Source organism: Aulostomus chinensis, chromosome 9 (assembly GCF_037954235.1).
Source record: "Aulostomus chinensis isolate RoL2024-O1b breed Wild chromosome 9, RoL_Achi_v1.0, whole genome shotgun sequence".
NCBI classification, from domain to species: Eukaryota; Metazoa; Chordata; class Actinopteri; order Syngnathiformes; family Aulostomidae; genus Aulostomus; species Aulostomus chinensis.
In genome coordinates, this window is record NC_141328.1 from 5386067 (window position 1) to 5412932 (window position 26866).

The 26866-nt window shown below is 41.1% G+C and overlaps 1 protein-coding gene across 2 annotated transcripts; it reads left to right on the forward strand.

Annotated features, from left to right (window-relative positions):
* The first annotated feature begins 483 nt into the window (after positions 1-483).
* LOC147255514 (inactive dipeptidyl peptidase 10) lies at positions 484-26747 on the forward strand. Of its 2 annotated transcripts, none has more exons than XM_086213300.1 (25): positions 484-648; positions 7532-7646; positions 7881-7976; positions 9139-9233; positions 10950-11021; positions 14923-14975; positions 15536-15617; positions 16070-16190; positions 16296-16450; positions 17497-17594; positions 17754-17877; positions 18266-18307; positions 18389-18496; positions 19038-19129; positions 19838-19885; positions 21340-21458; positions 21579-21626; positions 22691-22789; positions 23291-23357; positions 23492-23686; positions 23768-23822; positions 23935-24034; positions 24133-24191; positions 24536-24608; positions 24695-26747. In XM_086213300.1, the coding sequence occupies exons 1-25, from the start codon at positions 610-612 to the stop codon at positions 24910-24912; spliced, it is 2373 nt and encodes a 790-aa protein (XP_086069426.1). In that variant the 5' UTR covers positions 484-609; the 3' UTR covers positions 24913-26747. The 2 variants fall into 2 exon arrangements, with proteins under 2 accessions (XP_086069426.1, XP_086069427.1); XM_086213301.1 differs by having other exon boundaries at positions 18392-18496.
* Positions 26748-26866: the final 119 nt, after the last annotated feature.

The following is a 26866-nucleotide window of genomic DNA, read 5'->3' on the forward strand; positions in this document are numbered from 1 at the left end:
ATATGTGTGTGTCATATGTCATATGTTGAAAATGAAATGTATTAAAACTTGTATTCATCGTGATTGATATATATGTATATGTATATATATGTATGTATATATATACATATATATGTATATGTATATACATACACACACACACACACACACACACACACACACATATATATATATGATATCACCGTATTACATTTCCTTACATGTATGTTTGTCATCTCACTAAGCCCACTGTTGTCCGTTTGTCATCTCATAAACCCACTCTCTGTTGGCCGTTTGGTAAACCTCAAGCTTTGTATAGTTCCTGTAAGGATTTGTTTCTGTGCCAACCAATAAGCAGACTGGTAAATAGGTCTACGCAAATTAATGTAGGAGAGTCGCCCGCTGAGAGAGAGAGAGGAGGGGGGGCGAGAGAGAGAGAGAGAGAGAGAGAGAAAGAGAGAGAGAGAGAGAGAGAGAGAAAGAGAGAGAGAGAGAGAGAGAGAGAGACCCCCAACCACCGAGGACAAACTTGCAAGAAGCAGAGCATGCAGGAGCAGCTCCGCAACACAACCGTGCAGACGCTCGCCGGGGTTTGAGGCTAGAGAGGCAGCAGAGGTTTTGCGGGTAACAATGATTGCCACAACTCAACAAAACATGACCACGGAGCTGGTATGTGTGTATTTTTTTTAATCAATTATTTTTTTTATATGCATAGTTTGGGTTTTTTTTTTCAGACTGAGAGTGCGCGCGTATGTTTGTGAAAGGTATCCCTCATCCTGTCAGGCTCGAGGACCACTGTTTCGCATGTCCCCCATTCACACTTTTCTCTGTCAATATCCATCTCGTGCATGCTTGACTCAGTGCAGTGCGGTCCAGGCTGGTGTAGTACGTTCATTCCTCCTCACATTGTCCTTCTGTCCCATGCAGACTTTCAATTTCTGCATTAATAACATTTTATCAGTTGGTCAGATGTCAGAATTCGCCCCAGCAGTCTCTGCTACTGCATGGACCTGCACACTAACAAAGGGGCTCCAAACTACATCCAGCTATGATTGATTATGCCTTTGGCTGGTAGGTTTATTGGTGTCAGGCACATAGACAATAAACCCCATCCCCAATTTCTTCTCCGCATACGGTCACGAAGTCAGATATCTGTGGATGATTATCCTGCTCTTCCAGTGTATTCAGCCGAAACATACATTGGTTGACCTACATGTCAGCTGCACTGTGACTCTTTCTGGCGTCTATTTAAACGTCAGATCCAACTTGTGAGCACAGAGTTAATTCCACATGATTGTTACACTATTACCAACTAATCAGTAGTGCTTTTAATAGCCACCAGCCGCTTCTTTATGATCCAGTTCAACAACTCTGCCATCAATCCTGCTTTTACAAAGATGTTCTGTTTTGAAATTGGAGTTTGCAGTGCTGCTGAACTGGACTGCATTTTATTGAGAGGGGTTTCTAATATTTTGACCACTCCATTTACATGCATGTGAGGATCAGAATGCTAGAAATTACTTTCTATATCATCACCACCACCTATTTTAGTAAGCAAAGGGGAATTATATCCTTTAAGACTGTCTCAATGAATACTGGAAACTTTCGTATAAGAAGTCATGGCAGAGCTGTTGTATTGGATAGGTGTCTGGGAGTAATGAATCAACACATTTCCGTAGGATCTGTATGACTAATGGCAAAATTAGTCATGCATTTTTAAAAAAAATCTTTGAATAAAACTTTGAATGCGGGATCAGTAATTGTCCTCAGATGGTGCCTCTGTTTCTTCCACGGCAGTGCAACAGTTTAAAACCTCACCACATCGACTAATTAACACATCTCATCACAGTGTCACCAGTCTTGGGAAAGAGGGAACACTTTAGCCACCCTGGTGGAGAGGTTGTTAAAACTGATCAAGTATGTCTAATTGTTTTTGAGCACAAATGATGTAACCTTCAGGTCTTTACTGATGCGCCGTCTCGGTGAAACTTAAACAAGAGCTTATTTGATAATCCTGCAACATTACTGTCTCCCTGAGAGGACCACACAAGGCTGGAAGGATCGTTGATATAAAACATGACCTGCTTGTGCTGCGACGTGTCATCGTCCACTCTGTGATTAATAGGCTCTGGACTTGATGAGACAAAACACATCTGATGATTTTCAATAAGTGATTCATTGTTACATCCAGATTGTCATGGCAGGCTGCTTCTTGTGTTTTTATGTTTGTGAGTCATAATATCTGATAATGAATGTGATGCAGTCTTGTGGCAATACAAATTGCCATATCAGGAAGTAAACCACAATTTTATGATACATGAGCCTGACTGATGGAGGATTTTTGAGGCTGATGCAGATACCAGTCTGAAGATTCTTATATTGACATATCAGCCAAAATACTGATTTGCTTTTGTTTCATTTTTTTCATTACGACCCCTCAAATGTGTTAAACCAAACGACTGTAATACAGACAATATAAAGGAGGCAAGATAATAGCAAATGTTCATCATCTAAAATGAAGGACATCTGCACAGAGCAGGAATGCCACTCATATTTTGTAATAAGCTTCATCAATACTGGATCTTTGGGGCTGATACTGGTAATTACAGAGGTTAAAACAAATCATCTTAAATCAACATATCATCAATAATCCAGTTCTAATGACCCTGAACATTTTTTTTTCAGATTTGTGATGTATAGAAATAAAACATGCTGACACAGTTTCTTATTATCTTAGTACCAGTTATCAGCTAAACATATTTTCCTTTCTGCTTTTTGTAATTGGTAGTGTCAAGAAGGAAAATAACAGAACTGTAATGATGTCTTTGACAAAGAAAACAATATTGTGAGGTAATGTGACAATATCCCTCACATATATGTATACACACACACACACATCTTGAGTAATTCTATAGAATATTCCAGATAATCTATATTGTCTCTCATATTCTACTGTAACTATGTCAGCTACTTCATAGCCATAGCTGTCCACATGAACTGTCACTGCTGGTTTTCTAAAGCAGGACCTCAGCTCCTATAGTCAGTAGAGGAAAAACTCTCTATAAACCACCCTTTTGTGCTGTAATTTTATTAAGCGTGATGGGGAGCATGAAAAGAATAAGACAGTGGGGCAGCCTTGCAGCTGCAGAGGCTAAAGCAGCAGGTCTTTTATTTAACTAAAGCTTGTGCTGCATTGTCTGGTGATAGCCTTGAGGGCAAAGAATTTGCCCAGCTATTCTCATATGTTGTCTGTACTTTATTTAAGATAAGAAAAGCTGGAGAGGGAGAAATGATGGTGTAGTAAGTGCAGACGTTCCTCTGGATGTGAGTAAAGACAGCGTATGGATATGAATCAATATCAAGCTGTAGTTTTTCATGAATGCAGCTGGTTGGTCCCCATTTACTCCAAACCAAAGTTACAGCTAATGATGGCCGTAAGTCTAAAAAGGCAGAGGAAAATATTGACAAGGTAATACATACGTGGGTTACTTGCTAATCTACAGCTTTCCCATGTGAGCAATTACAGTGAATCATTAAAGTCAGGGGCATATGGGCTATATTGAGGGCTGCATGTCCCTGCCAGTAGATCTCTTTTTTTGTTATGGTGGTGTTTATATCTTTGATGCCTCTGCCAATGTCTTGTGTTTACTAATCATCAGTGCCTGATGTTAAAAGGGGGTTTAGAGGTATGCAAATCCTGAACCAGTATCCCCGAACAGCCTGCACTGGTTCCCTCATTCCTGTGCATGTGATTTATTGTTGAATTCGCCACGCCTTGAAGACACAGAGGATGGAGTTAAGGAGGTCTCCTGAGCCTAATTTATGAAATCTTAGCACAACCTAGTTGGGGCGCGTGCTTTGCAGATTGAGTAAATGCATTTTGATGTGGCTTGCTTTTTTAGTGTGCAAACTAAATCAATACAACTGGTTGGTTTCTGTTTGCAGTTCTCAGACGAAAGGAGCCACTTAACTGGAATCTGTTTGTGTGCCGTTTAATCAGATGTTTCAGGCTGATTTTTAAGGTAAAATGACATAAAAGGATTCGGTCTTTCACATGGACATGTCATGCTTTGCTAAAATAGAGCTCAACAGCAGATGCCTATCTGAAACCCTCCATTACAGCTGTATTCCTGCAATTAATTATTTCCCCTTAGACCTTGTTCAACTGTACAGCTTATCGATCCTCGACTTTGGTGAGTGAAAATCTTTGAGCTCTGCTGGCAGAAGTAAAAGCTTTCTCTTCCCTAATGCAGTTCTGCGAGGTTTGCCAAAAAACTCCCAAGAGTGTTCCATCCAGAGAGTTATCCATAAACATAAAGACCTTTGATTTGCATTCTTGCACCCTGTGGTGTTTGACTGGCACCTCAGCTAGCTTTCATTCCAGCTCCTATGGGACCACGCAGGCTGAATAAAATAGATGCCTCTCTTAGGAAGGTTGGATTCATTTTTAATCTGGCTCAGCAGAAACCACACTCCAACGTATATTTGCTTGTCTGTCAGTGTTTTGATTGAAGCGGTTACACAGTCCAGTTCCTCATTTGTTCACCTGTGCCAGCAGTTTGTGCTGCATTTATCCCTCATGCACTAGCAGCCAGGTGGCGGCTTCGCCAGCGAGCTCTCTGGGGATCCTGATGAGTGCATCTGTAATTCATTTGCAAGTGTGACAAAAGTCCTCACTCACCTAAATGTAGTGTTTCCCCGTTCTGTCTTAATAATGATGCAACCTTAATTGGAAGCAGGGTCTCCAGGGTATGAAAGGTGATGGGTGAATCCCATTAGGAGCTTGTTTTTTCACTCATGTTGCACGCAGCAATTAGAGAGAGGACTTGAAATTGAAGGTGCAGCGTGCCTGAATCGCTCAAGTGGAGGAATTTCATTTACGGAGTCTCTTTCTACTATCAGATCCTGGATCCAGAATTTCATTATTTTTAAACATGATGCTTGCAGTCTTCTACAGTGTATTCTCAGCTTTCTATGTTACAGATGTCCAATTCAAAATTCAATCAGAGAGCTGGAGATGCAGTATGATTAACCATTGACTGCATACCCCCATACACTGTTTGTCTGATGGAAGGATAATGATGGTTTTTCCAGAGATTGTGAGTGTGTGTGTGTGTGTGTTTGTTTGTGTGTGTGTGTGTGTATGTGTGTGTGTGTGTGTGTGTGTGTGTGTGTGTGTGTGTGTGTGTGTGTGTGTGTGTGTGTGTGTGTGAGGGCAGTTGAATAAAACAGTAGCTACGGACTGTGCCTTGGGCATCAATCAGCCAGCTCTGTCCTGTGTGAAAGTTCAAACATCATTTGAAGGTGTCACTGCAGTTGCAACTGGTGGTGGTTTTAATTTGAACATGCTGAGGTACTGCAGCAAGGAGATCTATGAAAGATGAGACTCTGGCAGGGGTCCTCTGCTGGCAAATGGTTAAAATCAGGCAGAACTCATATTTCTTCCATTCATGTGAGACTAAAGTAAACCCTCTTCCTTAAATCAGGTGAAACTTACCGAAATGAACTGATCAAAAAAATACAAATCAAAGTTTTTTTTTTTAACTGATTAAAAATGTGTCATGTGGAGCAATAAAGAAGGAAGAGAAATTACGGTGTTTCTGGTTCAACTGAAATGACCTTTAAGCTTTTGATATACTCTCAGCAAGTAATTCTTTCATCTGAGAGCATACATAGGGATCTCAGGGGTTGGAGGGCGACACTGTGCAGAAAATTTCATTTGTATTGCATGTGATGTTCAGTTGCGATCTGAAATCAAGCATTTAAACATTACAGGTCTTGCCTGATCTGATCCTTAATTATTGAAGTTCAATTAAATAGATATATTGTTCTACATTGTTTGCATATTTCATGTATTTTATTCCAAAGTGTAATAATTGATTTATAATTTCATGTTATTTCTCAATTCTTACGTTCTTTTTTGACTACTTTTCCAATGCTTTTCAAGAAACAATTGATTCTGCGAGGGCAAAAGGTGATATGCAGATAAGCTAAATGCTAAAAGTATGTGTAAGCTAAAATATCTCTAGATATTTAAGTCAGTTTAGAGCAGAATCTCCTCAAATAGGTGTTTAAGACTTATTTAGAGCCAAATGTAATATCCATCCATCCATCCATTTTCTATTATCCTGTTATGGGTCGCAGGGGGGTGGAGCCTATCCCAGCAGCCTTTGGGCAGGAGGCAGGGTTCACCCTGGGCAGGTCACCAGTCCATCACAGGGCCGACACATAGAGACAGACAACCATTCACTCTCACAGTCACACCTACGGTCAATTTAGAGTATCAATCAGCCTCGTCCCCTCTTGATGTCTTTGAACTGTGAGAGGAAGCTGGAGTACCAGAGAGAACCCACACAGGCACAGGGAGAACATGCAGACTCCACACAGAAAGATCCTGTGCCTCGAACCCGGAACCTTCTTGCTGTGAGGCGACAATGCTAATCACTGCACCACTGTGCCGCCCCCCCAAATTTAATATCTTTTGGGCAAATAATAAAAACATTACCTCATACCAGCCTGAATCCGTAGTTCTTGCAGATGCTACAATGTCTTAAGTTTTGCTAAAGTGCATATGCTTTCAATATAATACACCAAATGCACGCCTTGAATGGCTAAGTGTGTGTATGTGTGAGTGTGTGTGTATGTGTGTGGGCAGTGGAGAAGTGTCAGTGGGAGTTTTTCGGCTTATGTGGCCAACATTACAGACTCAGGAACAGCTAGTGGGAACGGAAGCAATCTGTTGACCACTGAGCCGCACAAATTCCCACCTCCCACTTCTCGTCTGCATGCAGCTTGTTGAAGCTGATGTGGACTGAGAGGGTTAAACCTAGAGGGCTGGGTCTGGGTCTTCTCTTGATATCAGGGTTTGGGTTAGGGCTGAATTTTATGGCTGCTGCGTTTATTGAACTCTCACACTTCAGTGGGCATGTGGCTTTAGCAGTGGCTGTCACTCATTATTATGACAGAGTGGAGTGCAGCCTGTGAACTGCACACAATGTAACTGTGACTGATACTGATGCCAGTTCATTCCATCATTTCCCCCTGATTTCATACACAGAATATGCAAGGACGCGAGCCTCACCTTGAGCATTTGCTCTCTTGTTAGCATGTAGCTTTGTCTTAAATTCATTGCTTTTACCGTACAGTCCCATTTTATCTTTATTGCCCCATTAATAGCTTCATCCAAAACTGCTGAATAAATCCTGTCAGAGTATATCCTTGCTGATGGGCAAAGGATTTTCCTAAAATATGTCAGGCGTCACTCCATGTTTTACTGGTACCACATGGCCCATCAGTCAAGTAACTGCAATGAGGCAATGGTGAAGAAAAATACTGCCTCAATTATAGGCTCATCTCTCATATAAAGCAATTCAGTGCACACATGGACAATTAGAATAATTCAGCGAGATCTGCAATGCTGAAGACCGCTCTCATTCCCCCGAGGCTCATGTCTGCCTCTGAGAAATTTCTGTGAAAATGAAGCGGCACTAATGTCCCTCTTGTCAGCTGTGCTGGTATTCATCACCGTGTTTGTGTGTCCTTTTCTTGTCAGGACCTGGGGAGTACAGACGGTCCCCCGCGGAACTGGAAGGGCATAGGGATTGCCATGGTGGTAATCCTGGCTGTTATGTCCTTGGTCATTCTGTCAGTCATCCTCCTCACACCTGGTAAGAATGCTGAAAATCAGACAGACCTAATAAAGAGTTGAGGGACAGAGCAAAAGCAAGATAGTTAAATTTTAATAAGGAGTTCCGACGAGAGTATCACACAGGGAGAAATTGTACAAACAACAGTGATGTTAAAAAACAAACAGAGAGAAAGAAAAATTCAAGCTTTGCAAACATGCTCAGATTCGTGTGAACAGAGAAACTTTTGGATTAAGCAATTTCTTCCTGTTCCAGATGAATCTCACTTGTTACTCCGTTCCCATCTCATCATGGAGGACCTGGAGAGGGAAGAATTCAAGGTTCATGACCCTTGTGTTGCCTGGCTGAATGGTGAGCATCCTTTTGTGGACTCATGAATTCATGCTGACTGAAGGTTTAAACCACATCATTAATCTCAGCTGAACATGAGCTGGGATTCTGCAGACAAAGCATCTGTCTTTATGGATGTACACTGGTAACACAAGACCCTTTATGGAGGTATTTTTTTTGCAACAAAACAGACCTGACAGCAGCAGTAGCAGCAGCAGCAGATTCAAGCTGTTGAAGTTAATGACTTGTGTTTGTGTTGGAAAAATATCAAAGAAAACAAAAGCTATGGTATATGAGAGGACATATTCTACAGGTGTGCCACCCGTGCATTTTTTTTCAACACATTATGCAATACAGGTGCGCGAATGGGTTTTGCACACTGCAGCAACTGTCGCAAAAGAATGCGACCATAGGAGTTCATTTATTGTACATAGAAAAGCATTTGTGAATCTGCATCAAAGACATGTATGACGGTGCTCCAGACCAACTGAGTTTGATCCCTGGGTGCTACGCGTGGCTGCTCAGTACATGAGTTAAGTGCAGAGGATGGATTTTGTCACGATCTATGGAAGTAAAGACTTTCTTATCTAGAATGCGAGTTAGTGCAACTGTTGTGCTTGCGGTAAAGACAAATTGTAGTCTGCAAACCTTAAGGAATTTTACTCAGTAGTCGTGCTGACATTTAATTGAACTTTGGGATGTTGAACTGGTTTGGAGCAGATAATCTGCAGTTTCTTCAGATGATAGCAGCATACAAGCAATGCCATACATGGCTGCAACACACAGAGTAGGAGATTCATTGTAGAAGAGTGGTACTGACCATTTACCAGCAACAAATCTTGAGGAATTAATTTAGAGTTAATTTAAGATTGTAATAATCGGTCTTCCATGCCAGCTAGTATTGGCCATGTTCCCGGAGTGGGAAGACATCAGATGTGAAAATTGGCAACATCAAATCTTATTTGAAAAAGGGTGTTCTGGCTCCCTTGACTTTTTTTCCCAAAAAATAAATAAAGGTAAAAACTACTCAAGTAAATGTGAAAACATTTCTTTTATTTGCTGTTTCCATCCACCTTTTTTAATGCAATATTTCAAAATGTCCATCCAAAGATGTGTGAATGTGTACTCAGACCTTTTGCTCTAATAATTCCTCCGTAACCTTCTCACTTGTTAACTGTTTCAGAAAATGAAGTTGCTCTCCACACCCGAGAGGGGCACGTCCTTTCCTTCAGCCTCAGCAGCAACCTCACCACTACCCTGCTGGACAACAGCTCGCTGGTGAGTTACAACCACAAATATAATGAGGACAGTGAACTTGACTTGCAGTCCAAGGGAGAGAGAGAGAGAGTTCCACTGGTCCACATCCCACTGTTGAGACAAAAATAGTTATGGCAGAGTGACAATATCAGCTCATCTTCCCCAGTCTTGCTGCTCTGTGAGCCCTCGACATGTGCCTTCAAAGAGAATTTTCCATGCAAGGGCATCATTTTGAACACTGCCGCTGCATGACACTGACAGACTTATATGGGTCATTGCTGAGGAGCGTAAAGAAAGGTTGTGTTGTCAAGTTGAGATGAAGTCTCTTGGCTGTGTTATGATTTTGTGTGTCATCTCTGTTGCTTTTGTTAATTCCAGAAAAAGGCAACAAGAAGCACACTGGGTTTCCCTAAATAACTACATTGTTGTTTTATATTGTCACACTGTGAGATGAAGAGTCACAGTTCATAAATAAAACTTTATCGATGCTGCAGTTTTAAAACCGGAGTGCTTTGCTGGTGTAAGAAAAAAAAAGATGCTAAAGCAGCTCAATACATTTTCAAATTAAAGATGAGGAAAAACTTCTTTATGAAGTTAAACAAATCAGGGTCAGGAAGCACCCTGGTTGGTCCCCCTCCACTCCCTGGCCATTCCATTTTACACTAGACTTAGAGGAGCTAGCTTGTGAACGTCAGTTCAATCCCTGGTCCAGCAGGATCAAACTCCTCGGGGAAAGTGAAAAGGCTGCACTTTGCCTCCCTCATTACTGCTGCTGATCAGGGCGCCTCTGAAAAAGAGAGCAAGCTTGCAGCGAGACTTCCCTGAATAAATTGCGGTTTTAAACTAGTTTATATTTGCGCTTAAAAGCATGTATCTTAACAGCTAAGACATTTGATATTATTATATGGAACATTTAGTGGAAACATAATTTGCCATGCATTTATTCTACTTATAAACAAAATATATGTTCACTTGATTCAACACTAATGAGTAAATCATATTAGAAAATATATAAGTCTCATGAGACGTATAGTACACAAGAAACATAAACATGCACTGTTGGAGGCAAGTTAATTTCTTTTCCGCAAGGGAAGTGAAGTGGTGCAGTGTAGTGATGCAGCACAGAGGTAATGTGGGAACATTGGGGAGTTTTAGTTTGTTATTTTGCTGCAGAAATGCAAACAGTTCCATAGCTTAAAAAGAATGCAGTATTCAAGTCATGAGGAGACAAAACAATGGCTGATCTGTTCACAGACACAGGAAAGACAAGAAGTAGCTTAGTTTGTTTCTTCATTAAAAATAACTGGACCGAATAACTGACTTCAGTTGTTTGTGAGAACAACTGGGACCGTTAGTTTTCCAGAAACCAACTTTGAGTTAGTAACCAAAGTACCTATGTGCTTTGTTAAATTTCAAAGGTTTTATTTTAGGCATCGACAGAAACTTCAGTTTTGTGGTGACTTCCCTGCAGGAAACTATGAGACATCAAAGCATCTCCTTAAGACAATTGTGTAAATGACCTGATTTAAAAGTTTCAACAGTTTTACAGCTATGTGAATCTAGACATAATTAGATAGCAGTGCTGAACTGATAGATTATGTGTCTTAGCGTGTACAGGAAAAATGTGACAGGTCCCAAGATTGACACCTGAGGAACTTCCCAGGTCAGTTGAGATAAATGGGGAGAAATAATTGAGTGCTACGTGAGAGAATGTGTTCTTTTATTCTTTTTCTCCAGGACCTGGCCACAACTAAGTTCCAAGTGTCTGCAGATAAGAAATTTGTCCTCTTGGCGTACAACATCAGACCGGTAAGTTTTCTTTAAATCCCAAATTGACTAAGATTTACTCCAGAAACCACAATCAAGATTTGCACCCTCAGGAAACATCCAGGGCCATAAATTATCCACTAATATCAAAGCCAAGCTGTTACCGCTGCATGTCTGGCAGGCCACTAGTGGCTAAGAAACAATGGTGACATGCATTCTAATCAAAGCCCAGAAGAAAAAAATCTGTGGAAGGAGGAGCGGAGGAGCTGTGTAGGGATTCTGCTACTGCAGCACTCTTTCTAATGCTGCCCGCCAAATGACTGGGATAACATATGGGGAGGTGAATATTTTAACTGGCTGATGGTGGAAGGTGCGGGGGGGGGGGGGGGGGGGTTGGCGAGAAAGGCTCAGAGTGAGTGATCAGTATGAAGAGGATAGTGGAAAGAGGGGGAAGGGGAGATCAAGGAGATGAGGAGGTAAAGTTAGAGCCGCAGTAATGAAATCGCCCAGCTATTTCGGTTGGGGAATTTTAATGAGAAGAATCGCAACGGCAGGTGGTTTCAGATAAGTGTCTGGGCAGACACAAAGCACTGATCTTTTTCTTTACTTATACGCATCGTATAGCTGTGTTCCTCCACCCCCATGGCAGTGTCTCTCTGTAAATACCCACACCATTAATAAATAGTTGACTCTTTCCTCAAAGGGCAGACAAGTTGTGTAATGTGCAAGTAAAACGAATTAGGGGCAACTGAAAGCCCTCAGCACATTTCCCTCACATTTTTATTAAAAAGCTGTAAACAAATTTCCTGGGTTCTCTCACACCTTCATTCCTTCAGTCACTCAGTCTTTTGTTTCTCTGTGGGTTTCCTTTGATTTGGCTCTAATCACTGTGTATCATATTTTCTGTGTGTGGGGGATGTAATGAGCCTGTTGCTGTGTTCCAGCATTCAAACTCAGCGCAACCATCGTAACTGAATTATTGAGTGTTTATCATACCTCAGTATCAGTTTTCAGAAATCTCAGTAGACAAGTAGGTTGAGAGCGTTGCCAAATTTATGAGTTGTTCTGGTAGATTTGTGTCATCTAATTAGCATATTGGTATCATGTCGGTTCTCATTTGTATGCACAGCACAATCAGAGGCTTTCCACCTCGAGCCATGTGAACATTTACAGATATGTGTGAGGACTGTTGGTATTTCCTGTGTGGGTTCTATTCCTTTATCCTCCCCATTTTTCTAGCGCCATCCTTCTCTCTCCCACTTCATCTTTCTCTCGCTCACTCACTTTTCTCTCTATCTCTGGGGGGATTTGTGCTGACTGATGCAGTTTGCACCATCTTCGCTGTTCGCAAGAAGAGCAGCATGCTGCTCGGAGTGGCGGAGCGCCAGAGAGAAAAACAGGGAAAGCCACTGCCGACAGAGGAGGAGAAAAATGGGATATTCGCCCTTAAACTCATTGGCCAGTGAAAATCAGTCAGAATCATTATCGAATAATGACAAAGGTGCTTAAAGAATAGATGTTCAGTGAGTAAAGTTAAAATGCTTCCCCAGATTTTCCATTAACTCTGTAGGCTTTAGTGAGAGTTTTGTGTCTGGTGGGTGAGAATAAATAGATTTTGATAAGAGCGTAGACACGGGTTGGGGATTTAGCCACACAGGAACACGTGAAAGCAGATTTCCTACAGGAAAACACATTTCCTCAAAGCCAGTTTATATTAAGCTTGTGTGTGTGTGTGTGTGTGTGTGTGTGTGTGTGTGTGTGTGTGTGTGTGTGTGTGTGTGTGTGTGTGTGTGTGTGTGTTTTTCGGGGGGGAGGGGCTACATATTTTTAAAAGAGAAATGGCCCAATAGTTAAGAGGAGATGAAGGTTTCGTGGATTGATGAGCATTGTTGCCTGCCAAGTCATTGCAGTTTGGGGACAAATAACATACCAAGCGAGTCCTGTCTGCACTCTGCAGCAAATGCTGATGGGGGTTCGTGAGGCAGGAGCCGAGTCGAAGAGGCAGGATGCTATTATCTCTGTATTGTGTGTCCTCCACTCCGCTGCAAAAAGGATCCCAATATCTGTGCTCATGCAAAGGGTGTTGTAATCACTTTATGTTTCCTGTGTCACATTATCCCACGCTATCTTCTCAGTGTTTTTATCTGGTGAGCCTTCACCCACCCCCCTTTTGGCAGCACCGACCGGGTAGGGGGTGGGTAGTAAAGGGGAGTGACATGCTGTGCGATGTGGAGGATTTATGATGCACTACTGGCAGCCACATTAAAATTCATTCTGCCTCTTCAAGACAGATGCTCTCACTCTCTCTGACTGTTTATCACCCAAACACATAGTAACGTACAGCTCAGCTACCGGCTTCATCATGTTAGATCACCAGCAAGAATCACTTCATTCCTTAAGAAATCATAAACAGCTGATTGATGGGGCTCAGGCAACGCTGTCCCCGTTGGTCCTGAGAAGATTGTTCCATCTTTTCTGTTGCCCCCTCTGCATGCTTTCATTGTGTCTTCCTGGTAAATTCACTCCTCCGTCCTCCTGCACATGGCTGTTTTCTGTACATCACATTGCCCTAGTGCTCAGACTTTACATCACAGCAACCAGTTTTCAATTCCATTTCAATAGCCTCAGAATTTATTTACCCTCCATCATCCTTGCAGCTTTAACCCAGCTTCACTCCATGTGCATTTTAGAACAACCAACAAACAACACAGGGAAAAATCCAATTTCACTTCTAAGTGTGCTCCAGAGAGGATGTGACATTTAATTTCTTTAGGGACTAGTTTTCCAGGAGGCTCAGGCTTTCAGAGGCCAGTGGGCAAATAGCCTGTTCACGGTCCCTTTCTTAAAGAAGAAAAAAATGGTTGAAATCAATAGATCACCTAGAATTCATCAGGTAATTGTGTAGTCACACACGCACACATGCATGCATGCATTCATTGATTCCGGTCTTTAGTCTTCTTCAGCATGTTAATTTAATTATTCTTCGAGCTGCTGATGCTTGTGTCGGGGTTGCCAGCCACAACAGAGCTCAGCGGGAAGGATATTAGCTGCAATGACGCTATTTAATAAAAATCCTTTTGTTGTTGTCTTTTCCTTTCATGCTTTTAATGTTGATTCTTTCTCCATTTTAAGGCTTCCTGGGATCCAATTTTCTATTATTCAGATGTGCTCTCTACATGATGCAATACAGATGAAATTGCTGTCACTGGTTTAACGACTAAATTAACTTAAAGTGACTTTTAAGTGGCTCAGCAACAATTCAAGCAATATTGAAGCATCTGATGTACTGAAAATGACCACACACACAGATTCTTTGCTGATATGGCTTTAATAGCTAGTTATTATGACTATGTAGGATTTTCCCTCCTAATTTGTGGCAGTATCATATGTTACTGCTGTTTTATAAAAGGCAATAAGCCACCCGATGCCGCGCTGTAATAGATCTTGCAAACAGCTTCCTGTCACCTTTCAAGACTCACTGCTGCTTTGTCCTTCTTAACCTTTGTAGAGTGGTGCAGGAATCCCAAAATAAGTTAGTTGATGTATGTCTGGTTCCCTCGTCTCAGTGTCGATGCGTTTTTGACTAAATGATAGATATTTTAACATATTGTTCGATGCATAAAAAGGAGGTTGTTCACAAGTGGCTAAACAAGACTGTAAAGGCTTATGTGGACATCAAAAGTTGAAGTCATGCATCTGGGGTGTAGTTTCTTTTCTGCAATAATTTAAAATCCAAAGTAAAAATCCCATTGGCTTTTGGCCAAGGGAACCCCCTGGGATGCTCACTTCCTGGTTGGCCTCTACGTCATCCCTGCAGCACTATACTTTATTCACATTTAACTTTGCTTATACATGTATATGACCATGTGTGAGCACAACAAATGTGTGTGTAGTCATCAAAGTGCAGCACATCTGTATGCATGATATCCTCTACCTCTTTCAGGTGTTCTCTCAGTCCTTCACAGCCTCCTATGCTATCTACAGTGTGGCTAATGGGTAGGTGGAATCATGAATGCTAATGCATGGACTGCACTGGGCATGAGCGTTACCAATGCAAGCAAACCTGTGGATCGAAAAACTTCTCTCGAGTTTACCTCATCCAATCAGTGTTCCTGTCAGACATGCATTCGTTCATCAGTGTTTCTTTTCAGGTTCCATTTTCCAACATAAGGTTTGCACTGCACCTCAGATTTCACTGCCTGAGACTCATATTCAGCATTATATCAGTGATAAAACTCTGTGGTAGCTGATCCCTGGAGCGTCTGAGAAGAGGATTTCAGGAGGACCTGCGAAACTGATCATTGCCTGGTCGTGCCTTGGAGGAAAATGTTTGCCTGTCTCAGGGAAGAAACAACTATAAATATGGAGCAAAATGTTGCACTACTGCATGAACCAAGCCCGTTTTGTGTTTTGTTCTCCTTCTCTGCATCTTGCTCTGTTGTACTGACATTGTAGCATCTTTCTCAAGGCCAGGGCATGGATGGACTTCAGAGGGCTTTAAGCAGGACAGTTGTCCGTAACTGAAAGCTTATGTCAGAGCTGTGTGTGTGTTCCAGGGATCTGGAGGAGCTTAACCCACCACAGAGGGAGAAGGCTGTGCTACAATATGCATCATGGGGGTCCCAGGGGAACCAGCTGGTGAGCCAAGCACTCTGTCATTTAGCTGGTCAATGTGTTGTCGTCTACAACAAATGCGATCTGTAGATTTCTCAAGCCATAGTGTAGTTTATCTTTGAACACAGCTTCTATTTGGCATCATTTTTATAATGATACCATGTCTTTGTCATCATGAGATGAGCCGGGGGGTTATTACAGACTGCTTCGCTATGAAGGGGTTGTTTTACACTGATAATATTATTCAGCCGCTGTCCGTGTACTGTAATTGGCTTTTGCTGTGAGCTCCGTGCTCATCTGCATCTACAATAACTGGCAAGCAAAGATGTATTAGCTCCAGCTACTGTGTGCTGGCCAATGATTAATTCACTCTTGGATGGTGTCCCACACTCGATTCATGCAGCCAGTGTTGAAGCCTGCAACTGCGCTCTCTTTGATAATGGATTTGTGCTGTCTAACTGTGCGGTTCATGCCAGGCCTATGTGTTTGACGGAGATATCTACTACAAGCCAAGTGTGACCAGCAAGCCCCTGCGTCTCACGGCAATGGACCAAGAGCAGACTGTGGTGAACGGACTCTCTGACTGGACTTATGAGGGTGGGGTCTTACGTAAAGAAAACAATATAATTGAAAATAATCAAGAAAAATAGGCGAAAGCTTTGGAGCATGGCATTAAAACGCTTTTACTGTATTTCAAAACAGAGGAGGTGCTCTTGAAATATGCTGCCCACTGGTGGTCAATGGACGGGGCTCGGCTGGCGTACCTCTCCATCAACAACTCTGCCACACCTGTGATGGAAATACCTCAATTCTTAGGCGGTCTCTACCCTTCAAATGTGATCTTCCCCTACCCCAAGGTAAAACAAAAAAGTAATAACCCTGTGTCCCAACAGATTCTACATACTGATTTTGACCTTGTTTGTGGCATGTGAAGTGGAATGTTCAATCATGAAAATGGCTATATTATGTAATGGATATGAGCTACATCTAATTTGTGTGTGGCTGATGCAAATTTTTCTCACATAACGCAAAAAAGAATTTGAGGCGCTACCCATACTTGGCTGGAAAGCTGAAAATTAGAAAAACCTTTTTGATGATTTGTGCAGAATAACTGGAGGTGATATTCACCTTTCAACTGACAACCAAAGTCACAATGTTAATTGGTAAAAAGAAAGCATTGTAATGTTATCTAACATTAACCCCAACCACAATATGCTACTATTATGATTAAGTATATAATGTAAAGAATAAACATGTATCGAGGATTTTTCGTTGTAGCCTAGATTGACAGCAAAATTTGGGGTCTGCGAGGTTCTAGCGAATGCTGATGTTAGCCGATTAATATAACAATGATTAAATCCATGTTTAACAGGTTCACCATCTTAGTTTAGCATGTTAGCATTTGATTAATAGCACAAAGCACAGCTGAGACTGATGGAATGTTAATTTTGATGCTATTGATGATAAACCAAACTGATTAAAATAATGGGTGAATCAGTGTCCAAGAAAATGACCCGGATTCTCACTCCATCGATTACTGCAGCAGACGTTTTCGTAATGAGTTTATGATCTTAATTGCTAGTTTCAAGTCTTCTTCAATACAGTATGGTGTTAAATTGGCAATAAAGCAAGAGAGGTGCTTCACCCCAGCTCCACCTCATACAGATAGGCTTACTCATTATTACAAAAAGCAGCCTCCTTTTTATACAATATTTGATGTAACCATCCAAGAGTTGAAAGGTCAAGGGATCAATCTGCTCCCAGTCTGCTCAATAACTGCTGAGATTTTTTAGTGCGGACTCACATTACCTCCCCTGCCTCCATACTCCTGTCCTTAAAGACAAATATGTGACATTATTTATGAGTTTCTTTCCCCTTTCCTTTGGTTTGCCTGTGCTCTCAGGCTGGTTCGAGTATCCCGTCAGTCAGTCTGTTTGTGGTGAATTTGTACGGTCCAGCCCACACTCTGGAGATGACGCCTCCTGACTCTCTCAGAGCCAGGTAGATGCCCTACATCATTTGAATGTAGAATATTGCATCCTGAAAATACCCATAAGCTATGATTATGGGTCCAGGTGCCTCTCCTCTCCCCTGCTTCTTTTTCATTCCTTTACACCACCTTAAATCCCACTGTATCCTTTTCCGCACCCCCCTCGACAGAGACAGCTACATCTCCATGGTGACTTGGATTAGCAACACTCGTCTCGCAGTTCGTTGGTTGAATCGTGCCCAGAACCAATCAGTGTTGTGTGTGTGCGAGGCCACCACGGGGGCATGTTCAGAGGTGAGCGGTCATCAGTTGCTGCACATAAGTAATCCCAGGGCGTCTGGGAAATACATCTTTCATAGCATTTATCTCCCTCTACTCTGTGTTAGAAGTTACAGAATATGCTTGCTGTCTTTATGCTTTCAAATCTCTACAGGCTGGATTAATATTAAAGGTCATTTGCTGCAAAAGATGAATTTTCCGCGAGGAACTGCATTATTTTATTGCAAGTTTCCTTTGGCATATTCAGTTTTCAGGTTTATCACTTGGTGCATTATTCATTCATTTTTTTTTACCATTAATAAACATAAAAAGATTCACTGCAATGCTGTTAAAAATCACGAGTGGATTTTAAATGGTAAGACGAATACATAATTCTCGATATCGCTTTGTTTTTATTCTATAGAAACTCAAACTCACCATGGATATAATGCACAACCAGTGGCAGGTATGTATTGTTTGCTATTTATCATTATTTATTGCTTCCTCTGTTGTATTTCTCTTGATTTGATTCTTATCTTTGCCGTAGCAGGACGTGCCGTTGTTTTCAGCAGATGGTTCTGTGTTTTATACGGTCCTGCCAGCAAAACAGGGCGCTCGTGGAGAGTTTCACCACATCGCCAGTCTTTCAGCCCAGGTCGGTTGTGAGGGTCATTAACTTTTACTTCCTCATGTTATCCTCGAATAACTCCTCAAGAGGGTTTACATAAAACAAGCTTTGATTGGATATCTTCAGCACAGAGTCCACTCTGCCTCTCTGCAGAGACAATTTATTTGCATTAATTGTATTTTATTCAGAAGGAGGTAAGTAATATTTTTAATTTTTTTTAAAGAATTCAGTAAATTCTCATTTAACAACTAGCTTAATGATGCTTTCAAAAGCCTCAACTATACAGGAGGGAGTCTGTTTCTTTACTTTTATTTGCTATTAAAGAATACAGTGGATTTGCCATTAAAAATGTGATTTCCTGCTCCTATGGGCTCACTTATGACTTGAGATAAAACCCAGGGACTTCTCCACCATTGACCAAGGACTTCATTCCCAGTATCCAAGCAGTGCCTTCATTTAGTCCATCCAGCTTCATCTTCCTCTCATTCTTTCACTTCCTGTATTGCTGCACCTATTTTTGCATGATATATCTGCCTGCTTATACATTCATTTTTCTCCCTCTCTGCAGCCTGCCATCCCCTCCGTCCCTCCTCGCTTCTTGACATCAGGGAGCTGGGACGTCACCTCGCTCTGCGCCCTAGACGAGAAGGCAGGAAAGATGTAAGTGAGAACCACATTGTGTGGTAGTGAAACCCCCTCCAGCATTTTTATCAGCTCACAGAGTCTTAATAGGAATGTAGTGTGACATTGCTGGAGAGCAGATTAGTGGCTTCCATTAATATGATCTCTTTCTGCAGGCTTTGAGGAAAATAGAGAGCAAAATCCTTTCGTTCGGTCAGACTCTAAGTGAATGCCACACATTATTTAAAAAAAAACTTAAAAAGGGCATTTTAACTTGAGCAGTCCAAAGAATGTGTTTGAGCCTGTCTTTCATGGTAGCAGCCAGGATTACTCACAGTTGAGTGCAGATTATTGCTTAAGTCTGTCTTTATCCTTCTGGGAGCAGAAACCTCTGATGAATCGATTGACTGAGGTGAGAGTCACAGAGAATCGAGTCAATTGCAGATCCTGCAGTTTGCGGTCCCACACTGCCCTTTGCCTCCAGACTGGTCATTATCCTCCACAATTACATTTGTCTGATGGACTCATCAGCAAACCACAATTTTACCCACGTCCTCTCCTCAAATTATGTAATCCAACATCTCTATTGACGTGATACGTTGATTTTATTCACATGCTGCAATATGTAAATATGTGAGGATTAATGTAATGAATAATACATTTCTTGTGTAATTATAATGAAAATACCTATGGATATCTGCGTGTGTTGAGTATCAACTGCATTGGTTTTTTTTTTCTCATCGTCAGCTATTTCCTGAGTACAGAAGTTTCCAGACAAAGCAGACAACTTTACAGGTAAAACAGATTTCATACAAACTACAAACAGATTTTTATATTATCCCTAACACATGTTACTTAAATCAACATAGGTGAACTTAAATGACATTCATGGGAAATTCAGGGGATGTCTGGGGTCATTTAGGTACACAACTGATGAATCAGAAATGTCTGAACAAAACATTGTGCCAACATATGCCTTTGATACTTTGCTTTCTAGACTACAGCTCACACACCTTGCCCAGACCATAATTGCATGGCTTCAGGGGCTACAAAATGCTGCTGCCAAAATATTAACCATCTAATAACACCTATTTCAGGCTGCCTGTCTGTTTTAGAATTGATTTAGAATTTTCTGCCCTCCACGGTCCAAGCTACCTGACTGAGCTTTTAAATTATTACTCACCAGTCCAAAAGGTTTAGATCTTCCGATCAGACCCTGATGGCTATTCCTGTCAGGGATAAAGACCAAGGATGGCAGGGCTTTTGCTGTCTGAGAGCAAAATAACAAGAGAGAGAATTTCCTACATTCATTTAAATCATGTCCTTAAAACTATTTTTTAATCATATTGCTATCACTCGATTGTCTTTGATTATCGTATTGTAATATTAACTGTTTTTACACTTTGTTTCATGGTGGTTTTTAATTCATCGTTGGTGGTATGTGTGAAGCACTTTCATAAAGAGCATGTAGAGCATAATAGATTATGTAATAATATTATATATATCAAGTACATGTAGAGCTTTGTTACTGCATGAGTAACAACACTGGTCTTGTGGAGTAGTATAAGTCACAAAAAAGATATTAGTGTGGATCCTGTGGGGAACTTGAGAGCTAGGAGTACAAGATGTCACGGCAAATTGTGTTGTGAACCAGCTGACAGACTCTAAGGGTACGCCAATAAAACTGCCCTTGAGAGATGTGGCTGCACACTAATTTGTTTGCAAGTGACGTCTTAATACTTGCACGCTTTTGATGCTCCTGACCAGCAGCTGAGAGGGCATATTTTTTAGGTCAAACTCAGTGCTGCTGAAGCCTGAGTCTTGGAGACTTATGGCCCCACTTCTGGCGAACATACTTACCTCTTTCCTCATCAACCTCCAAGGTTTTATATCTTTTTATTGGCTTATATAGCTCTTGGGATAGCTCAGTGTTATGGAGGAGTGAAAATGGTTTGTTTAAGTTGGCTATGCCATTAATCCAGTATGACATTTGTAGGCAGTGGTGTGTGGAAGGACATTTAGAGACCGAACACTGCCTAACAGCGCAATCTGTGTAATAGTATTTATGTCTGACATTACTGAACCCAATTTGTTTCTGAAAAGTCAACTGCCTGTGCAGTTTGTCTCTAGACGCAGATACTTTTCTTTAATAACGTTGCAATCAATTGACCCTCTCCTGGAGCAAGTCAAACCACTGTAGTCCTATTCTTCCTATGTTTTGTCAATAACGCCTCTCTCTTATTTCCAAGTGTGGATTTGGATGGAGTGTTTGAGCGCCACTGCATCTCCTGTAACCTCATAGATGGATGTTATTTCTTTAAAGCGGAATTTAGCCCCAATCAAACCCACTTCACTCTCTACTGCCTAGGTAAAACACACACACACACACTCACACACACATGCATGCACAAATTTACTTGCAAGAACTGTTAAAGCCTCATGTTAAGGCATTTGGTTGTATAATGTTATCTTCTGAAAAATTCCTCAGGCCCCGGAATCCCTAAAGTGACAGTTCACAGTACAAAGGACCCCTCCAGTGAGTTTTACATCTGCTGGTTTGATGAATGATATTATAACACACACACACACACACACACACACACACACACACACACACACACACACACACACACACACACACACACACACACACACACACACACACACACACACACTCAGCGGGTTCGCACAGCTATTCTTGTCGGGGGATTTGATTTACTTCCATTCATAACCAAAGCCCTGACCCTAATCCTAACCCTAACCCACTGATTTGTAACTCGAATCTTAACCACAACCAGGAACTCAAAAATTACATTTTTGCTGCATAAGGACAGCTCTTTGGTCCCCACGAGCCCCCCACCCCCCACCTCACCCGCACCCCCCTGCCAAATAAACTCAAATAGCTTAAATGTGTCCCCTTAACACTTTGGAACCAAGTCTGTAGCGGCTAATCCAAGAAAAGCTGCTGGAGGCACCCAACTTGGCACACATGAGGGCTAAAGGGAGGCCATCATGCATGCCAAATTTGGTGCTCCTCCTACTTACCTTTGGGGAGTTTTAAGAGGATCATTGCTTTTTTTCATTGAATTGGTGCAGCTAAAACAAAGAAATTTAACAGAGACAAGCAATCTGACACATAACAGGAGGTCAGGAAAGTCATACACACCCATTTTTGTGCCCCTCCCACTAACCATGTGGGAGTTATAAGAGGATCATCACTTTATTTTGTTTTTTACCCCCTCATGCTAATCCTGACCTTAAGCACAGACCACAGAATCATCATTTCATTTGTTGGAGCTTTTGTCCCAATTGCATTAATCCCCGGTTTACTTGTCTTAAGTATGGTATGTGCTCCTCAAAGTGTCTCAACTGCTGGGTTATTAATGTCATCCAGACACATACCACAGCCTGCAGAGGGCGGTATATTCCAAACAACAAGAATGAAGAGTCACTCATGCCATGTTTGTGAACACTGCCCTCTGCTGGTAACATTTGATTAGATCCTTAGACAAGATTAGGAATGGAACCTGATGGTCATTCTTGTCTATCTTATTGTTCAGGGTGGACAAATATGATTTTCGGGTGTTTTATCTCCTGTAGGATACGTTGTCTTGGAGGATAACAGTCCTTTGTCCAAAGCCCTAGAGGACAAGAGGCTCCCTGAGACTGTGTTCATGACCCCTTCAGCAGATAACCACGGTAAAACAACTCTCATTTTATTATGCCTCCCCTCCTAACAAGAAGGTTGTTGTTGGATTATATATATATATATATATATATATATATATATATATATATATATATATATATATATAATCCAACAACAACCTTCTTGTTATATATATATATATATATATATATATATATGTGTGTGTGTGTGTGTGTGTGTGTGTGTGTGTGTATATATATATATATATATATATTTTTTTTTTTAATGTATATTCTCAAGAAACATTAGCCGCAAGCATCACAACCTGGATAGGACAATTATAGTTAAGTACCAGTGAAAGCTGCAATTTCTTTGGTGATTAGGTGATTCATGTGAGTCATGCTCATCCTCAAGGACAAGTGCCTGTCTGAATATAGTCCTGTATGTTTGTCCATGTTTTGCCAAGATAAACTCTTACCCATTTTCAGGTGTCAAACGTAAATCGGGCTTTACATGCCTCTGGACTTTGTTGAACCTGTTTCTTTCCTTAGACCTGCACCTGAAATTATCCTTACCTCAAGGCTATGAGGCCAACCTACACCCTCTGCTCATCATTGTGTAAGTGTCTCTGCCCCCACATGTCAACTACAATCTACAGGCTACCTGATGTCACCTGTTTTGCAACCTATGATCCCTGTAGCCTTCCTAACACCTGTTACCATTCTTGCTGATCTTGTCTGTCTTGCCCTCAGTGATGGCCTTCCTGGCAGTCAGTCTGTGACAGAGGAATTTGCCCTGGACTGGCCTCAGGTCCTGTCCAGCGCGCACAATGTGGCCTTGGCCTGGGTGGACGGTAGGAGTGGGGTTGGTCGCGGACAGAAGACCGCCTCTGTGGATCCACGCAAGCTTGGCTTACTTCGAGTCAAAGATCATTTGGAAGTTGTGGAGTGAGCATGGTTATGTAACAATATCAGGCAACATGTGAGAATAATCCTCGTGAATATATTTATTTAATGATGTCTCCACAGGTGGTTGATGAAACAACCTTATATTGACGATCGGCGCATGGCCCTCTTTGGGAAGGTTAAAGCTTTTTTTTTTTTTTAATTTTGCCACTCAACTTTCCCATGAAACCTTCTGCAACGCTGCATGGTTTGTTCATTTGTTTTAAAACCTTTTTTGTTTCACCCTACAGGCATTTGGTGGATACTTAACTCTCAAGATGTTAGCTGCAACAGATAAACTCTTTCAGTGCACAGCTGCTGTGGCGCCCATAACTGACTTCAGGCTTTATAGTAAGTTGAGATGAAGTTATTACTTATTCATGAATTAAGGTTGCAGGCATCATGATGAAACACAGCTCAGTTGTTACAGGTTATTGCAATGTTTTCAGGTGCTGCATTCTCAGAGAGGTATCTTGGCCTTCCAGCAAAGGACGAGCACATTTATTCAGTGAGTGTCCAAACTCAGCTATTCAGATTTCACTGTACTTGTTAACAGTGATTATGTTCGTGGATGCACATTAAATTGCAAGTCAATTACATAAAACTGAAGCAGCTGCAGCAGCAGCAATGCAGTCCATCCCAAATAATGTTCCATTGTGTTGTCCAATACTTTTTACACCTCATTTATATTAATAAAGGTAGCTGCAATTATAACACCTCTCATTAGAGCACAACTCTGTTTCACTGAATCACAAACTATAGCCTCCACAATGACCATAAAGTTAATTCAACCAGGTAAGTGTATCCAACAACAAAAAAACAAACACTTATTGCGATGCTTTTTCTTTTCAGACAGCCTCTTTGCTGGAGGAAGTGGGCAAACTGAAAGATGAGAACTTTCTTATTCTTCATGGAACTGCAGATGGTACAGTGTACTTCAGTTTTATGCAAAGTTTTAGAGTGTCATTTTCCTGCTCTAATTCTTATCTGTGTATGTGTGTTTGGCCGAAGCGAGGGTACACTTTCAGCATAGCGCTGAGCTTCTGAGCCGCCTTGTAAAAGTGGAGGCCAACTACTCCCTGCAGCTATATCCAGATGAAGGCCACATCCTGCGGGAGCCACGCAGCATCCAGCACTTCCAGCGGACTGTGGTGAACTACCTCCAAACCTGTTTGAAGCACAGTATCTCCTTCGATCCTGTCGAGGATGAAGAGGAGGAAGATGACTGAGCTCAGAGTTCTGCGTCCTCTGGAAGAACTCTAATGACTGTAAACCATCTTATGCATTACCTTGGGTCGGACTACCAGGCACAAGAGCACAGGAGAGGGACCAAACACATCAAATCATCTACAACGTCTGGAAAAATCTGATGTACTGTATACATCATTGCACACTATTAATTCTGCTGTTTACTGGATGCTTGAGGGCGGGTTTGTTTACAAGATTCACATGAGATGATGTGTCGCGTTATCTGCAGATTCCGCCAAAAAAAGTTTACAATTTTAAAAGTATACATGTTGTGACTGCTGCATGATGTGGAATAGGAGGCTTTTTTTTCGCATTACGCATTTTGCAGGTTGAAATCTCAACTAAAGTCTACCAGGTCTGGACCCCAATTTAAGACTTCAATAGCATGATTGATGCTATGAGAGGAGCATCAGCATAATGGCCGCATGAAATGACTGAGGTTATACAGGTTTTCGTACCAGATCAAGTTCAGAATTGTGTCGATTAAAGTTACAAAAAGCTAACAATGGTGCCAACTGTGATATGAGAGATTTGAATCCAAAACCTTTAAGATTAAGTGCAAACTATCCATTAACCCTGTTGACAACAGGCCAGCACATACTCTCCACAATCTACAAGATGTCACTGTAGAGTTATATAATAGGTTTTTTTGTACAGTGTGTTCCCACTTTACATAAAGAAGCATATGGATCATGTGCCAAATACATTTGGTGGACTTTACCCACTGGTTTTATTTGCATTACTTGGATTAATGTGATAACTTATGAGAATGCAAGATCTGATTCAAGATGGACAGCAAGGAAACATACATTTTAGTCTTATGTATATAGGTCTGTCTAATCTCTATGGAAATACATTATACTCCTGTTTTGATACATTTTTAATCATCTCTTCTACTATTTATTGTAAGATGACAAAGTTTCTTCAGAATTCAACTACTGAGCCATTGACAGTCTATGAATATTGTGGGCTAACCATCAACCATGAGGAACTGCATGCTTGAAACAAATGCCTTTGATTCTGAACAGCACATACTCATTTTTTCCCAATAATTCTTCACAATAAAGATTGAACCTCTCATCTTTCCGCAAAAATGTTTACGGGATTCTTTTAGCGACATTAATCACAATGTCTGTATACTAACTAAAACCACCGCAAGGGATAAATGAAAGTATCATGTGGTCACACTTTGGAAAGTACACCAGTACTATTCACAGCAAATAAAATAACTTTCTCTAAATGTCTTCAATCATCAGGAATTGTAATATTATTTTGTGGAAAGTTTATCTGCAGGGGAGCCATTGATAGCACTTTACGTCTCCTATTATGGACTGATTTTGTCTTCAGTATATTAAAAGTGAATGTCAGCAATATGCCCATATACGATCTCGTACCGAGTAGTATTCATATGCATCCCATGATAGTTAAATGACAGACATAACATTTTGCAAGATTAGGATCTAAGGCTGTAAGTTACTTTGTCTCCATTATCATTTCCCCCAATGATTTTGTTGCCACATTTTTACATTTTGTATTTTTCTGGTAGATGCTTTTTAACTGCAACTTTGAAGAAAGAAGACCTAGAGTAAATTGATAGCTAAACATTCGTGTTTACTGTCCTTTGAACCAATAATTTGATCATGGTCATTGATAACACTTTAGATCTAGTAGAACTGTATGGAATTGCTGCATTGAAAGTCATAAACTGATACAACAAAGTCAATGACAACAAAAAAACAAAACAAAACTGTAAATAAAAACAATACTAAGATTAATTGTGTGATTGATATTGACCACGAATGATAAGCAGCCAAGGAATATCAGAAATATTAGCCTATTTTCGATCCCACGTCGCCACAAAATACATTCTCACATCACTCACACCAATGTGCTGGTTCACACCCATTTTATTTTTGATTGAATCTGACCATAATT